This window comes from Ylistrum balloti, unplaced genomic scaffold, assembly GCF_031769215.1.
Source record: "Ylistrum balloti isolate Yb309-2 unplaced genomic scaffold, AGI_CSIRO_Ybal_v1 Utg370158, whole genome shotgun sequence".
Classification (NCBI taxonomy): domain Eukaryota; kingdom Metazoa; phylum Mollusca; class Bivalvia; order Pectinida; family Pectinidae; genus Ylistrum; species Ylistrum balloti.
In genome coordinates, this window is record NW_026782155.1 from 683,153 (window position 1) to 699,179 (window position 16,027).

The 16,027-nt window shown below is 35.4% G+C and overlaps 1 protein-coding gene across 1 annotated transcript; it reads left to right on the top strand.

Moving 5' to 3' along the window:
• Positions 1–3,349: 3,349 nt before the first annotated feature.
• LOC132550925 (cytochrome P450 4F4-like) lies at positions 3,350–14,640 on the top strand. The gene is made up of 12 exons (XM_060215026.1): positions 3,350–3,511; positions 3,860–4,061; positions 6,135–6,262; positions 7,021–7,145; positions 7,478–7,540; positions 8,201–8,324; positions 8,899–9,031; positions 10,065–10,188; positions 11,415–11,610; positions 12,361–12,437; positions 14,245–14,310; positions 14,459–14,640. The coding sequence occupies exons 1-12, from the start codon at positions 3,350–3,352 to the stop codon at positions 14,556–14,558; spliced, it is 1,500 nt and encodes a 499-aa protein (XP_060071009.1). The 3' UTR covers positions 14,559–14,640.
• Positions 14,641–16,027: the final 1,387 nt, after the last annotated feature.

A 16,027-nucleotide genomic window follows, 5' to 3' on the forward strand; every position in this document is an offset into this window, starting at 1 on the left:
ATGTGGTCATTACGCAGGACATGGCTATACTTGACTATTACACAACACAAGTATCTTCTATGATAACTTCCTGCTTACTTCAGCACTTTAGTTAATTTAATTAACTGGATTTAATTATTGAACTTCAGACACCAAAATGAAAAGCATCTCCGAATACATATATCTGAAATCAGATTAGCATTGCCACAACGGTACAGCCAATCAACGAATACAAATACGTCGCACAGCGGTTTCACTCTCCTGGAAATAGATGGTGATGCTAGTAGTCTAACCATCCGTGACTAAATGTGTCTGAAATATTACCTATCATGCATTTTGCTATATTTTACACGTTTGCAAATTTGTTCATGATCCGCTCTGTTTTCCGTTCTCTGTTTTGATTCTATGTTTGAATACTGGTTCGGTATTTACATCTGACCCAACCCTATGAAAAGTCACATGTTACATAATAAAACTGATGATAAAATTGAAGTTTCAATAAAATATTACAGAAAAAATGGACTTTTTACACTTGAGTTGCAGGGTCTTTAGAGAAAGCTTACAGACCCTTTGTTTGTATGTACTGGTATTATGCTTGGCGATTACATGTAGGAGCAATTATAGAGGTTGTAAATACGTGATGTTTGCTTGCAGCATTTATTTTATTTAACAATGGTTTAAATGTAAAGATACAGGTACGATATATAGATTGAAAGTAACGTCATATATGTATTTGCAAATAGATAAATAAATAAATAAAACACCAATTTAATGGTTTCTATTTTGATACGCTTCTTGTTGTCAATGGCGCGTATCTCCTCAATGACTGTGAAATGGTATAGACATAGTTTCCTCCTTTCCCATAACCAATGATAGTCTTATGGAACAATACTGCAGTAGAGAAATTGCCTCGCTCAACCATCCCTTGACTTTTATAAAGAAATCAAACGGTTGTGCTAACGAGGTTACAGTTATCTCCCTTATTTAAACGTACCATAAACCTTACTCTGGTGTTTCCCGCATTGACTTTATTTAAGTACGACAAGTAACGACTATATTCATTATTACAAGAATATATGTATTATTCATTAAAAATATTAGATTATCTGAAAGATGTTGGTGTGTATTATAGAATATGACCTACCATTTTGATATTCTCTGACAATATGGCCATTTGAGATTTTTAGCATTTGTCTTTTACCTTTTTGTTGTTTGTTTGATGTTAATTCCTTTTTGGATCGTTGTGTTTCGCCCCAATGACCTATTATGTGTTGACAGGCCGTTAAGACTGTAATGATAATCTGTTGTAACAAAACTACACGAACACTATAACACAGTAACACAGACGACACATTAACGTGGAATGACTCTGATTTTTTTAAAATTTGCTTTAATCATAGTGAAATAGATACACTATGCTGTATTATGTCTTGATACATGGAGACATGTCTAGGCCTTGTTTTACACTAAATCTATTTCGGTAATCATAACGCGACGCTCATTTAGGCTTTGTTTTTTTCATATGAATGAAGAGTTTTCAGCCATGTATTTAATGGAACGAATGGTTTCTAACTTTGTCCTGAAAAATCTGAAACTCGCGTGATTTTGATGTAAATTTTATTTAGTTCCTGTCGGCGTTTCCGTCTGGGGGTCATTCACGTCGACACGTCTATTTTCTCAACAATATGAAATATGTTTTTGAAAATTGTCAAAAGATTCTAATAATATAACTTTTAACCTGTAAACAAAGTGATAAACTCTGTACGTCTAACGATTCAAAGTCCACTAAGTTCACCGTTCCCGGCGAAACGCTACAGCTTTAGTTTGACCTCGTTCTGATTGGATCTGTAGATTTAACACTGCTCATATCTACATCAAGCCTACTAAAGACTGCAGACGACACAGGTAACTCGTTAAATACAACGTTTGCATGTGTTTAAAATGTTTGTATGTGTTAACCGGAATATTTTTCCTTTGTACTATTTCTAATATTGTGTTAACCATACACGGTTAGGACGTTTGGTGTTGACAGTGAATTAAGTTCGTAATTCTCCTTCAGTGTCACTGTATGTTCACTCGTGATATGTACATTTCCGCCAGAGTAAATACATGTGTGTGTGAATCGTATGTGTACCACAGTCATCCTTTGCCCAAGTGTAATTGTGTGTCTTTCTGTACATTTATATCAGTGTGTACCGGTGAATTAAAAAAATCAAAGTGAAAGGAGAAAAACTAAAAGGATTCTTGTTATTTCTTTTGATCAATTTATAAACTACAGTTTGCACAAAAATATGAAATGGCCTCCCCTCCCCACCCCCTCCCCCCATCCCCCACCTCCCCCACTAGAACTCAATTTGTGTACTAATATCAATAAACGCTATTGAATACGACATTTACTCAAGAAACGATCCCTTTAAAATGAGACAAATCGGTTATCTCATGGAGAATCGTCACTTTCAGCTTTAACACGTGGTGATAACTTGTCAACGAGACACCAGTATAGAGTGCAACGATGCTTGAAACAAGCACAAAAATCCTAGTAAATTGTCTGTGATTATTGTCAGGTGGCAAAGGAAAGAGTAGAATTTAGTGTTCCATGATCTATACCATTGGATCGAAAAGTTGTTCTAGTCAAAATTATACACACATTTAATAAAAAGAGTCGATTCTGCATCTGTAGTAACCCCAACTCCCACCTTACACACACCCCTTACTCGCAATACGTTATCGAAATGCTCATCCCTATACCCCCAACCCAAATATCCCCCTACTCCCTTTCTCCCTAATGTCTGTATATGTGTACAGCTCATATTATAGATCTTTCCTGTAAAATACTCAATTTCACATCAAAATGTGTTTATTGTAGGGAAAGCCGGAAACTGTGAGATGACAAAACAACAGGGAAATTAATTAAATGTAAAAATACAGTCAATATTGCAAGGGGGGTTGATGTTTGAACCAAACTTTTCAGGGTATTTCAATTAGGAAGAACTTTATTTCTTTTTAGATTTGAAAAAAAACATCTGTCTTTTTTATAACGGTATAATATAAGATATAAGAATAACCCTTTGACAATCTCTCTATTTTGGTAAACCCCCTCCTTTTAACATTATTTAAAACTTTAAAATTGCTGTTAAATATAAACATATATGCCTACGCGTGCGCCTCATTCGTTTTATCAATCTTACAGTTATCGTCATGTTCTTATATTTACGTTTCAAAAATCATATTTCCTTTTTTGGTTAAAATATTACTTGTTCTTGAATTTCATATTGTAAACGTTTTAAATCAAAACAAAACTGTGTGAGCGCCTTTTAATACAATACCTTGGCTAATTATAGATTTTGATATTATTTACAGATACATAAAGATGGATTTATCAGTGCTGGCACTATGTACCCTATTGTTGGGTTTGTGTCTGTGGAAGATGAATGATTTGATATATAGATATAAAACCTACATTGCTCTGTATACCTCTGACAAAGTGATCAGGTTTGGAAAGTTCCATCCTTTGTGGGGACATCTTCATCTGGTAAGTATCTAAAATTGTATAAATCTTTCAAAATATACTGAATATTTACAGCTTCACTGGCGTTTTTCGCCAATGTCATTGCTATTTTACTTTTTTTCTGATACACGAATCAACAGCAGTAACGTTAAATGTGAAGCAAGTTTTTGTTTAATTTAGGAACCATACAGTTTATCAAATCTGTACCTACAAGCAATTCTGTAAGTCAATGAAAATTTATGCAACAACCACCGTTATAATTTGATATGAGAAAATGACATGAATAATGATTATCGATCCAAACATTTGTTTGAAGCACAACGAAGTCAGATATTACCATTTATTTATTTATTGTATCTATTTATTTATTAGTTAATCCCTCTTACTAAATTCCATGAGTTGACTGTGAAAGGGATGCGGGAAACGGGGAGAAAAATAACCTGCTATTGGTTGTCTTTCCTTTATCCGATACTGGGCGTGTGTCATCCGGATACAGTCAAGATACTTTTAAAGTCAAGCGAACCAAAGAATAAACAGGCAGGGGGTGGCTACTTTACTCTACTTCCGTGGTTAGGTACGTATACGTGTCAGTCCTGGTCACGTTATTACAGTGTTTTGCGCTTTGATAAAGTCATTGCATTAATCTCTTTATTACACACGTGTAATATAATCTTTCTACCTTATGATTGGTTGATTCCGTGTAAATTGTTTTCGAATGCATGGAAACGACATATGTTTTTACTAAAAATGTAGTCAAAATGGCTGTTGCTCAGAGTACGACTCAAATTGGCCTCTCGACTCTGGATCTGTGGTGATAGCTCACATATCAATATCAACGCCCATACTAAAATCGGTTTTTTTTTTCGTTTTAACACATGTATTGGCATTTATGGCTGACCTATCACTGATTACTGAAACTGAGATAATTTTCCTAAGCCTTGAAAAATAGTTTTATCTACTATATAATGACTATACCTTGCTTAGTGAACAATGTTGTTCACACTAATTTCATAAAAATACTTAACAAATAAAAAAAAAAATGGTGATCAAAAATCGGTAGCTACATTGTATGCCAGGTTTTTGTGACATTTGGTAAATGAGGGGTCAAATAATTCAGTAGGATGTCTGCCTATGAACCTTGGACCTTTAAATGCCGAAACAAATCTGTTATGGTTATTGATGTTTTGTGATGTTCTAAACATCAGGTTGTTATGTCTAAGAATAGTGTTAGTATTTTGTGTGACCACGGCAATACGACACCGGTACAAAGAGCTTGTACATCGATGATGTGAGCCGAGATGGCGTTCTACTTCTCATACAAGGCTTACGCCATATAGCCAGTTCCTGTAAGTTTGGGGGCGAAGTTGGCCGACGCCGTACTCGTATTGTAAGAGTAGTCAAAATGTGCTGCATTCGGCTCAGTTAAGGGAATTTCGCATGCCAATCAAAACCATGTTCTGCTGTAAGAACATCCTGGTTACATGACTGGTGTGAGATGTTTCATTTTCATGCTGCAAAATGAACCTGGTGTTGTAATAAAAGGAACGGTGACTGGTACTGAAATTTCGTCCCAATATTTCATTGCAAATATATCCGATTTTCAACGGATATACCTCCCTAGAGCATCACACTTCTCCTACCAAATCACTTCGCCATACTCACTGCCTCCCATCATTGTACATCAAACATAGTCTCGATTCATCGGTGTACACAATGCTGTTCCTCCGCTGTAAGAGCCACCTTCGATGTCGTCCAGCCCAATCAAGGCGATTGGTGCGATAATGTCAATTTTAGACTGGGCCTATGTAAGACCCCTCGCACAAATTCGGCGACGCTTCAGCCTGTTAAAGAGACAGTCTGTCTTTTAAAAAATCGACCAAGCAACTCCTTGCTGTTACGGTAAGAGGAAGAAACGACCCCGGATATGCTGCGGCAGAAATAGACAGTCTTCACGTAGATTGGTTACTTGTGGTCGGCCGATCTTGGACGATGTATGTTGAACTAAAACTTTGCCATAAATTATATACTGTCCCTTGGCTACACCCTTACGGTTTTACAACCTCGTGTTGAAATGTGCCCACCCGAACCATGTCAGTAGCCCTTTCCTTTTTCTTCTTTCGACAGACGCGGTATTATGTTAATCTACGCAATTTAAAACCAAATGATGATTTTCAAGTGATAAAGGATTAGAGATTGTGCCTAATGAATTTTACGGAGTTCAACAGAACAAATTTCGGGTCAAGCCAAGGACTTTGTTTTGTTCTATAAGATTAATACAAAAACGATAAATAAGAAGATTCCTTCAAGACACATTAGCAACTGAACTAATATCGACAAGCTATTTTGTTTTTATTAGATAAGTATTGACGAAATACTTTCTGTAAGACCTTTCTGCCTTCTTCGGCTTCTCCAGAAAAAAGGCTTCGTTTTGTGTTTTTCTCATGGTTATACATTCGCAAGAATTTCTTGTTTTGATTTCATCTATTGTTTTAAATCGTATATCAATATCAGTCTATATAATTCGCTTTTTTGCTTTAAAAGACCATCAAATAACGGACACCGATACAAATTAACATCAGTGTCATAAATTACTGAAGTAAAAAGTGTCGGTGACAAATTTATACTCAGATCTATGTTTTTATAACAGGAGACGGGTTACTAATCAGTGATGGTAAGAAGTGGGAGAGGAACAGACGGTTGTTGACACCAGCATTTCATTTCGACGTTCTCAAACCTTATGTACCTATTTATAACCAAGTGTTCGACATCTTTCTGGTGAGTCTAACATTACATGTCACTTCTATTGATTTTACTTATTTATTTATTTATTTATTTATTATTTTAGTGTTATGATTTATACATTTTCTCTTTAATTGAGAAGATAAACATCTGCATGTGAGGTTTGATAGACATACTGATTAACGTATTGTAATCTCGTAATGTATCACAATATGGTCGATGTAAATGACACAACATTGCACTCTTCAACATCTTATATTTGAGATGGGCCTCTTGTTTTACGATCGCCTTTTGTTAGGCGTCGTCCATCGTACGTCGTCCGTCGTAAACATTTTCAACTTCTTCTCAAGTTCTACATGTCTGAATACACAGAACACCCAGGGTAATGATATTTGGCCTGTAGCATGCTGGGATGAAGGTTTACGAAGTTTGTTGAAATGAATAACCTTAACCCACTTTCAAGATAGTGACTTAGTGCCCTTGATTCTTAAATCCAGGTGAAATAAGTTCAAAATTTGAAATCTTGTATTATATGTCAGATGACCGTTAAGGCCCATCGGCCTCTTGTTTTAAATAGCATGTCGCTTCTATGATTTTTATCTAATTATTTTATTTAAGGATTAATCTTAATTATTTTTTCACGCTATTGAGTAATATCCACATAATTTTTGCCCACCAATGTTTGTGCATGACTTATGAAACATATTCAAAGAAATATGACTTCCATTGAAAAAACATTACTATACACAAAGTATACTAGATTTCTGCTTAACTGTATCGATCATTTTACTAAGGACAAGATTGAAAAGGCGACCAGTGGAGGACAGAGTACAGAGATTTATCACAGGGTTGGGTTGGCTACCTTGGATACTCTACTTCGATGTGCCGTGTCGTACGAGGACAATGTACAGGAACAGGGGTGAGTAGAGTTTGTATGAAGTTAAGTCTGTTTCCGCTTTATATCACGTTTCAATCTATATAACGATTCAGTTAATATATTGTTTCGCTTAATACTACAAACCATGGAGCAATACATTTTCGAACAATGATCATAGAATTTTTGCAACTAGATTCAATCGTGTATAAATGTATAACAAGGATGTATACCAAGCGTAGATAAATAAGTTTCTTAGTTTCTTCAAATGTCTGTTTTCAAAGATTTTATTTTAAAAGTTCTACAACATTTCTTCTTGAAAGGAAATTAAGATAAAATCGACATAGAATTTTATTTATTTACATTTTCCTCCACAGATCAAATCACCCTTATGTAAATGCTGTGCGGATACTTACCAACATTTCACTCAAGAGAATAATGTAAGATACATACTGTTCGACAAGGACTTATTGTGGCCAAAGGGAGACTACTGGCGGTATAAGTGTATCGTTCACGCTCAGAGTGCATTTACGTGAATTTTGTATCTAGTGTCTAATAAAAAAAAATATTTATTTCTAGTAGATTAATTTTTGTTTGCCACTGGATACTTGAAGAATGCACCAAGAAATTATGTGATATTGATCATGTGGCTGAATTAAAACATGTTTTGCTGAAATTCGCTTCTTTTCAAATTCGAGAAATAGAGATATAGAAGTCAAGTTTGTTTTAGGAGTAATAAGAAATTAAGACATTAATCCAGTCAGGGCTATTGAAAAGACATTAGTGTCTAAAAGTTACAACATAGCTGAATTGCTAACGTCTAGGGGAGGGAGGTGAAACTTGAGGGATGGTATTAGTAAATATAACAAAACGTTATACTGTACATTAGATTTCTGATAATAATGGTAGAATTTTCTCTCAAATAGCTATTACGTTTCCTTTAGTAAATTCACAATTGATATAAAATGTGCTTCAGAAAGCAAAATTATTTAGTAAGATATTATGTAGTCACGGCAATTCCTGGCGAATAACTACCGGGTTCGTTTGAAGAATAATTTTATTTTGTGCACATAAAATATATTGGTTTTTTTCTTACTCAGGGAACCTTGGTTACACCCAGACATAGTATTCAATATGTCATCACATGGAAAGAAGTATCATAAAAGTGCGAAGTATGTACACGACTTCGACGAAAGAGTCATTCGAGAAAGAAAACAGGCATTGGTAGGCTATGTATTTATTTATCTATTTACTGAAATAAAAAATGCCATAAAATATTAACTCGATCCGTTACATAGGACGCATTGTTTGTCGTGCAGAAATGACAAAATATCAAAGTAGAATAAGCTTTTTTGAAATTAGGTGTCTTTTTAGAATAATCCGTACAAAAGTTATCAGTACTTTCCTCTGTGGGTACACTGTATCTTTGTTATTGATATTTACAATACATACATGTATCGATTGATTGAATATTGATTTAATTATCTACTTTTTATGTGGTTTTATGTATCGTTTCTTTTGATTTGAGTGACAGGGATAAGTCAAACAGAACTACGAAAGCTTAGATTTCCCCTCTACCACCAGTTATTGTTCAGTACATATATCGTCGATTTATCACAATTGAATAATTAGATTGATGGGTTCGATTGATCGTTTGTCGTGACATCTTTATATTGTGATTTTATGATAAAACATGTCCTCGCCATGATGCCCCTTTAACCTCGTCATTAGTCCAGCTTGCTAAAATAGTTAAATTGGTATTTATTTCATTTATTTTATCTATTTTTGCTGTGGGTAGGAGGCCGACATGTCAGTGTTGACGAAGCGACGACGGGACTTTCTAGACATTCTGTTGACCGCTCGAGATGAGCACGGCGTTGGACTGACCGATCGTGAGGTCAGGGACGAGGTCGATACCTTCCTCTTTGAAGGTAAGTACAGGTGTAGTGTAACATATTGATTATTTGCTGACAATACGCTCGTGCATTTTTAGTAAATTGAATGAAGATATGGTCACAAACCTTGTGAAAATTGAAATACGGATAGATTGTGCATGAAACATATCGCTATTTTAAAATTTTCTTTATTCTACATTTCAGAATATTTCATTGTTATTTGAAGTTGTCAAATCTTTTTTTTTTTTTTTTTTTTTGTTGGAGATAAGCTTGTGATGTTATATTCTAAAATTGAAATTGGTGAAAATAGAACCCAGTTCAGAATATAGACATGTACATGACGTTCTAATTCTGAATCATAAGAAACTCGTGTCTTTTTAAGTAATCTTTGGGATAGTAGGTGGTAGACATTGCTACTGGACTTTTAGTCTCGGGGTGTGTTGTAACCATCACGTCTAGTTTGTTTGTTATTCAAATCGTGACACGGTCCAGAATACACATACGACGTTCTTTTGAAATTATCAGACAAACGAAAATTACTGAAATGAATTTATTGAATTGTGGTGCTCGTGCACCTCTTTGTCTGAATGACATTTTCTTATTTCTAATTTTCGTCAGTCGCTTTCTAATTTTCAAACATTAAGCAAATAAAATCAATGACGAGTCCTAGAAGGATGAAACAGCTATATGATGCAGTTTAATTAATGGCTTGTCGCTACTGTATGTAGGTCTTAATTCTGTCAAAATATGCTATTTGCTTGTGTCTTTTTAAAATTTTTTCTCATTACTAGGAGGATAATTTCATTTAAATAAATATAGGGGTCTGAAACCACTAAATGATTTCTAGATTGTTTTCCATTTCGCACAGTTAGGTTAATGACGCTCCACAAGATTTGATATACATGCTGTAGAACACTAAATCTGAGAGCGTAATTTCTTCCCAAAGCTTGTCAAACATTCAGCTAAGATCCATTTTAAGAAAAAAATGTGCCAAGAAAGATATTATACATCTACATAGTCTAGACAGAAGAGGTAAAAATATTTGTATTTTTTCTGATATCATATCTAGGACATGATACAACAGCTTCGTCTCTAAGTTGGGCCATTTACTCGTTGTCAAAGAACCCAGAGGATCAAGAGAAAGTCTACGAGGAAGTAAAACGAGTTCTCGGTGACAGGACAGATGTTGACTGGTAAGTGTACCGTACCCACTATTACCATAACTGACTATGCGCAACCCAAAGTGTACCGAGTGTTGAAGATAAGTTTTTGATACTATGTTAGTAGTGTATTAACATGTGCAAGTGAAGTTTGTGGATTCCATAAAGCCATCGATGTTGAATAAGTACATTCACATTTTTGTAAAAGGATTTTAGGTGTTGCGAAAGGCACATATGATTTAGTTTATTTTGAATTAGGTAGATTACCAATGTATATTGTCAGAAAATTGAAAATAATGAAATACTGGACTAAAATCAAATATACAGATAATTGTGTGTTGAAAGCATGCTATGAACGAAGACTATTAGATAACGATGAGTGGTCTGTAAATATTAAGTTAGAACTAGATAAATTAGGATTAGGGTACTTATGGAACAGCAGTCTTGACAGAAAACTAGTATACAAGTTAATTGAGAGTAAGTTTCAAGAAATTCATATTCAAGAAGTGTTGTGCAACATTTGAAATTCTCCAAAATGTTATTTATATCAACATTTGATAGACAATTTTTGGCTGCAGTATTATTCTTAGGAAACCTATTGACTATCGATTCAAGAAATGTATATCAAAAATAAGATTGTCATCACACAAGCTCAATATTGAAAGTGGTAGATATAGGAATGTATCAAGAGAAAATAGTGGCTGCACATTATGTAATAATAGAGATATTGAAGACGAATTTCATTTTATTTTAAAATGTCCCTTTTATGTTGATCTCCGATCTGAATATTTGAAATCATTTTTTTTCGCAGATCTAGTGTGTTCGAATTAATTCAGCTTCTGTGTATAAACATTGTGAAGGAGTTAAATAACCACGGAAAATGTATTCGTTATGCACTTAAACGGCGATCTCATATATTATAGGCATATTATAAGCAAAACATTATTAATTAGATTTGATTTGTAAAACGTTAACTTTTTCATACACAACATTTTTCACTTTCATTGACTGATGATAATTCTGACGAACTAGAACACACACAAAAACAGAGCAAAAAAGGATATTGTAAACTTGCTGAATATAGCGAAATCAAATTTTAGCGCAATGCCTACGCCGTAAGAGCACATATATACAGTCACCGCTGAAAAATATATGGAATCAAATTTCAAAACACTTTCCCTTAGATTTGTCAGGAAAATTTTAAAAAAAGTAGAAAAAAGAAACAAAAATAATATGAAAACGGTCTTTCCGTTTGATAGGTCTGATATCAAAGAGTTTTCTCAACTGACCTTATTCCTGAAGGAGTCCATGCGCATGTTTTCCCCAGTACCATCAGTTGGTAGAATCACAACTAAAGAAATAGACCTTGACGGTCTCAAAGTTCCCGCCAATATGGAGATATATGTGTTGATATATGCACTCAACCATCGACAGGATATATGGGGAGATCCCGAGGTATGTGATGTTTTCCATAGTTTTGCAGAACGTTTTAGCCGGTGTTGGCCTTCAAACTAAATGAAGCTTACTTAGGTGAAATGCATTTTTTCTCGGAAAGATTTAAGTCAGATTGCAAATTCATATTGATCAGGAATTAAACTTTATCAGATTAGATGTTTCTCCCTATGTTCTGTAATTTGGAATATTTGACATTCATGTAGTTTCTCTGAATATGAACGTAAGTGCTTGCAATTTCCACTTCAAGGAAATTCTTGCTCCGTGGTCTTTAATGATTGGAAAGTATGTTTTTACATCATTTATTTTGTATTACAAGGGTATGGTGTTTGTTGGTCAGTTATGAATAATAAGAGCCATAACTTACTGAAAAATGCCTTTAAGAAACCAATGCCATGTCTGCAGCAAGTGACTTCAAATATTTGATTTATTCGTATACACAACAAAAAACAAGGAATCTCTATTGTAATATGTATTATAAGTTTTCTTGTTCATGGCATTTCATTGACTTGAGGAATGTTCATCTTCATAGATGAAGCTTTTTAACTCTGCCTTCTAAATAAAGAAAAATAGGTGTTACCTCAGTCACCTCATAATCTTCAAATTTTAGGCTCTTAGCATTACTGACGAGTCTTATAAGGACGAATCAGCTGTATAATACTGTTCACGTTATAGTTGGACTCTACCCAGTCCAATTTTAAAGTTGTATCAAAAGGCGCTATTCACTTGTGTGTCTTTTGTACAATCTTCCAGAGGTTCAGACCTGATCGATTTTCAAACGATGCTGAAAAAGATCCATACAGTTACGTGCCTTTCTCTGCTGGCCCAAGGTATGATTGTGTTTTGGTAATTTACTATCTTTGACTGGATAATTTAAATTTGCGGTATTCAAAAGTTTAATATGTTAATTTGATGTTAATACTGGAATAACGCCTAACTTCTGTTTATAAATAAAATAGATCACGGAAAATTTTCTGTTGAATGTTATACAACAGGTGATTGATATAAATGGCATTTCTTTTACCCAAATTGATGAGATTTTTTTGAAGTCACCGAAAACACAAACTTTAGCAATTGTTTTTGTAACCTTTGAAAATTACTGGATAGAACAAATACCATATACACCAACCAAAAAGTGTGTGACGTGTTTCTATCGTAATAATGAAACTACATGTATTCCTTCGTTGTACCTGTTCTGTACCATCTGTACCTGTTCTGTAACTGTTTTGTACCACTTGTACCTGTACCTGTTCTGTACCACCTGTACCTGTTCTGTACCACCTGTACATGTACCTGTTCTGTACCACCTGTACCTGTTCTGTATCACCTGTACATGTTCTCTACCACCTGTACATGTACATGTTCTGTACCACCTGTACCTGTTCTGTACCAACTTTACCTGTTCTGTACCAACTGTACCTGTTCTGTACCTGTTTTGTGCTACCTGAACCTGTCCTGTACCACCTATACCTGAACCTGTTCTGTACCACCTGTACCTCTTCTGTACCACCTGCACCTGTACCTATTCTGTACCTGATCTGTATCACCTGTACCTGTTCTGTACCACCTGTACCTTTTCTGTACCAACTGTACCTGTTCTGTACCACCTATACCTGTTTTATACCACCTGTACCTGTTCTGTACCACCTGTACCTGAACCTGTTCTGTACCACCTGTACCAGTTCTGTACCACCTGTACCTGAACCTGTCCTGTACCACCTGTACCTGTTCTGTACCACCTGTACCTGAACCTGTCATGTACCATCTGTACCTGAACCTGTCCTGTACCACCTGTACCTGAACCTGTCCTGTACCACCTGTACCTGTTCTGTACCACATGTACCTGTTTTATACCACCTGTACCTGAACCTGTCCTGTACCACCTGTTAACCAATCAGATCACGTTAGCAGTTTTTTCCACTTGTGGTCAATAGTTTGTTTTTGCAATAATTTTAACAATTGATTGACGGCTCGGGAGTTCGATTTCTCGCCTGTTGTGGAAGAAAAAGAAGTTAGTAAACATACAGAAAAAGTTGTTGTACATAAGTTAGGACATAATGTTAAAATGATATGACTGGTATTGAAATCCTTGAAATCAAAATGACAACGTAGCAATTTCAGAAATATGTAAGTAATTTGGGGATTTCTAATCATCCAGGCAATAAATTGATAAACCCGTGTTAAAATATTCTTACCACAAAAGGATTGTGAGCTTGAAATGTGTGTCTTAGTTTCCGTGAGTGAATGAAGCGCAGTTCCATTCAAAGTTCAACGTGCCAGCCAAAAGGAAACCTGGTGTCTTGGAAGTTCAATAACACTCGCCTAAAGGAATAGAACTGTTCTGAAATTACAATCTCTTCAACACAGCTGATGCCATATCAATTTCTGTTGAACAATCATTCACATCAACATGAAAATGAAGCTGATAATTTTGGATGCTACCAGCGTACCAAGCTATATACTGATGCCCATGAATGTTAATTCCGATTTCCATTTCAGAAATCAGTCGAACCACGGGCGTCAAAGAAATAAGTACACTGTCGTTTGTCAGGAGAATAAGTAAAATTCATAAAGGCGTTAATTGAATATGAAATTCATGTTTAAAATGGTGTGTATTTCTTTGATGTCTATTTACAGAAACTGTATTGGTCAACATTTCGCACTTAATGAACAAAAGGTTGCCCTTGCAAAATTACTTCAAAGGTAAATATCATTAAGTATAGTGCACATTTAGTCTCCAAAATTTCGACATCTCGGCAAAATTTAAATGTTTTGTAACCTCACCATAGAAAAAATATAGAATTACATCAGATAATTACCTGTGTTATATGTTACATTGGTTTTGTTTCAGATTTAAAGTATTGCCAGACCCCGACCACCAACCGGAAATAGATCTTGATCTTGTTCTGCGGTCTACAAACGGAATACGTATAAAGTTACAGAGAAGATAAAGTGTACTTCCGGGTGATCGTCATGTCGTATTCCTTGGTGATAAGTGATGTGGGTGATCGTCATGTCGTATTGCTTGGTGATAAGTGATGTGGGTGATCGTCATGTCGTATTGCTTGGTGACAAGTGATGTGGGTGATCGTCATGTCGTATTGCTTGGTGACAAGTGATGTGGATGATCATCATGTCGTATTGCTTGGTGACAAGTGATGTGGGTGATCGTCATGTCGTATTGCTTGGTGACAAGTGATGTGGATGATCGTCATGTCGTATTGCTTGGTGATAAATTATATGGGTGATCGTCATGTCTTATTGCTTGATGACAAGTGATGTGGGTGATTGTCATGTCGTATTGCTTGGTGACAAGTGATGTGGGTGATCGTCATGTCGTATTGCTTGGTGACAAGTGATGTGGGTGATCGTCATGTCGTATTGCTTGGTGATAAATTATGTGGGTGATCGTCATGTCGTATTGCTTGATGACAAGTGATGTGGGTGATGGTCATGTCGTATTGCTTGGTGACAAGTGATGTGGGTGATCGTCATGTCGTATAGCTTGGTGACAAGTGATGTGAGTTATCGTCATGTCGTATTGTTTGGTGACAAGTGATGTGAGTGATCGTCATGTCGTATTGCTTGGTGACAAGTGATGTGGGTGATCGTCATGTCATATTGCTTGGTGACAAGTGATGTGAGTGATCGTCATGTCGTATTGCTTGGTGACAAGTGATGTGGGTGATCGTCATGTCATATTGCTTGGTGACGTTGGTGATCGTCATGCCGTATTACTTGGTTACAAGTGATGTGGGTGATCGTCATGTCGTATTGCTTGGTGACAAGTGTGTGTGTTAAGGATCTAAAGTCTGACATCAAACCCTCATATCTGCCTTGGAAGACATGAACAAAGTGACTGTAAACGTTTCAATGTTAGCAATATGCAGACACTCTCATTATCTTACGATAATGAATATCAACAACACCACGTATAATGTCACCACGTACAAAAAAATAGATATGTAAATATATAAAAACATTGAATAAATCAATAAATCGTTAAATGAATAAAATACAGTCTTTCTGACAATTATCCCTGAATGGAAATCTCACAAACACTGCCTTTGTAGGCATGGTAAAGCTTTTGTTTACACTTGATTACATTTTCAAATGCGTTTTCAGATATTCATGGCAAACATTTTGGAAATATGCAAATGAATGTCAGCACACCTATATATTTATAGGACAAAAATGGGTCTAAATGATTGTCTTTAAAAATATTCTTTTCAGGTCGAGATTTGCTAGACTGAAATGTATTTTTTTCTTTAATTGGTTTATCAGATATATTTGATATAAGATTGGATAGATGCGGAGTTATTGATTCGCCGTGTGCTTGTTACCGGTCATAAGTATCATCATTTCAACGGGGCTTTCGGCTATTTGAGCAACAATGTAAATTTGGTCGTTACACAATGAC

Coding starts and splice junctions, on each gene's coding strand:
- LOC132550925 (XM_060215026.1), top strand. CDS start 3,350: ATGGATTTATCAGTGCTGGCACTATGTACCCTATTGTTGGGTTTGTGT. Junction 4,062..6,134: donor TACTCTACTTCCGTGGTTAG/GTACGTATACGT, acceptor TTTTTATAACAG/GAGACGGGTTACTAATCAGT. Junction 9,032..10,064: donor CGATACCTTCCTCTTTGAAG/GTAAGTACAGGT, acceptor TATCATATCTAG/GACATGATACAACAGCTTCG.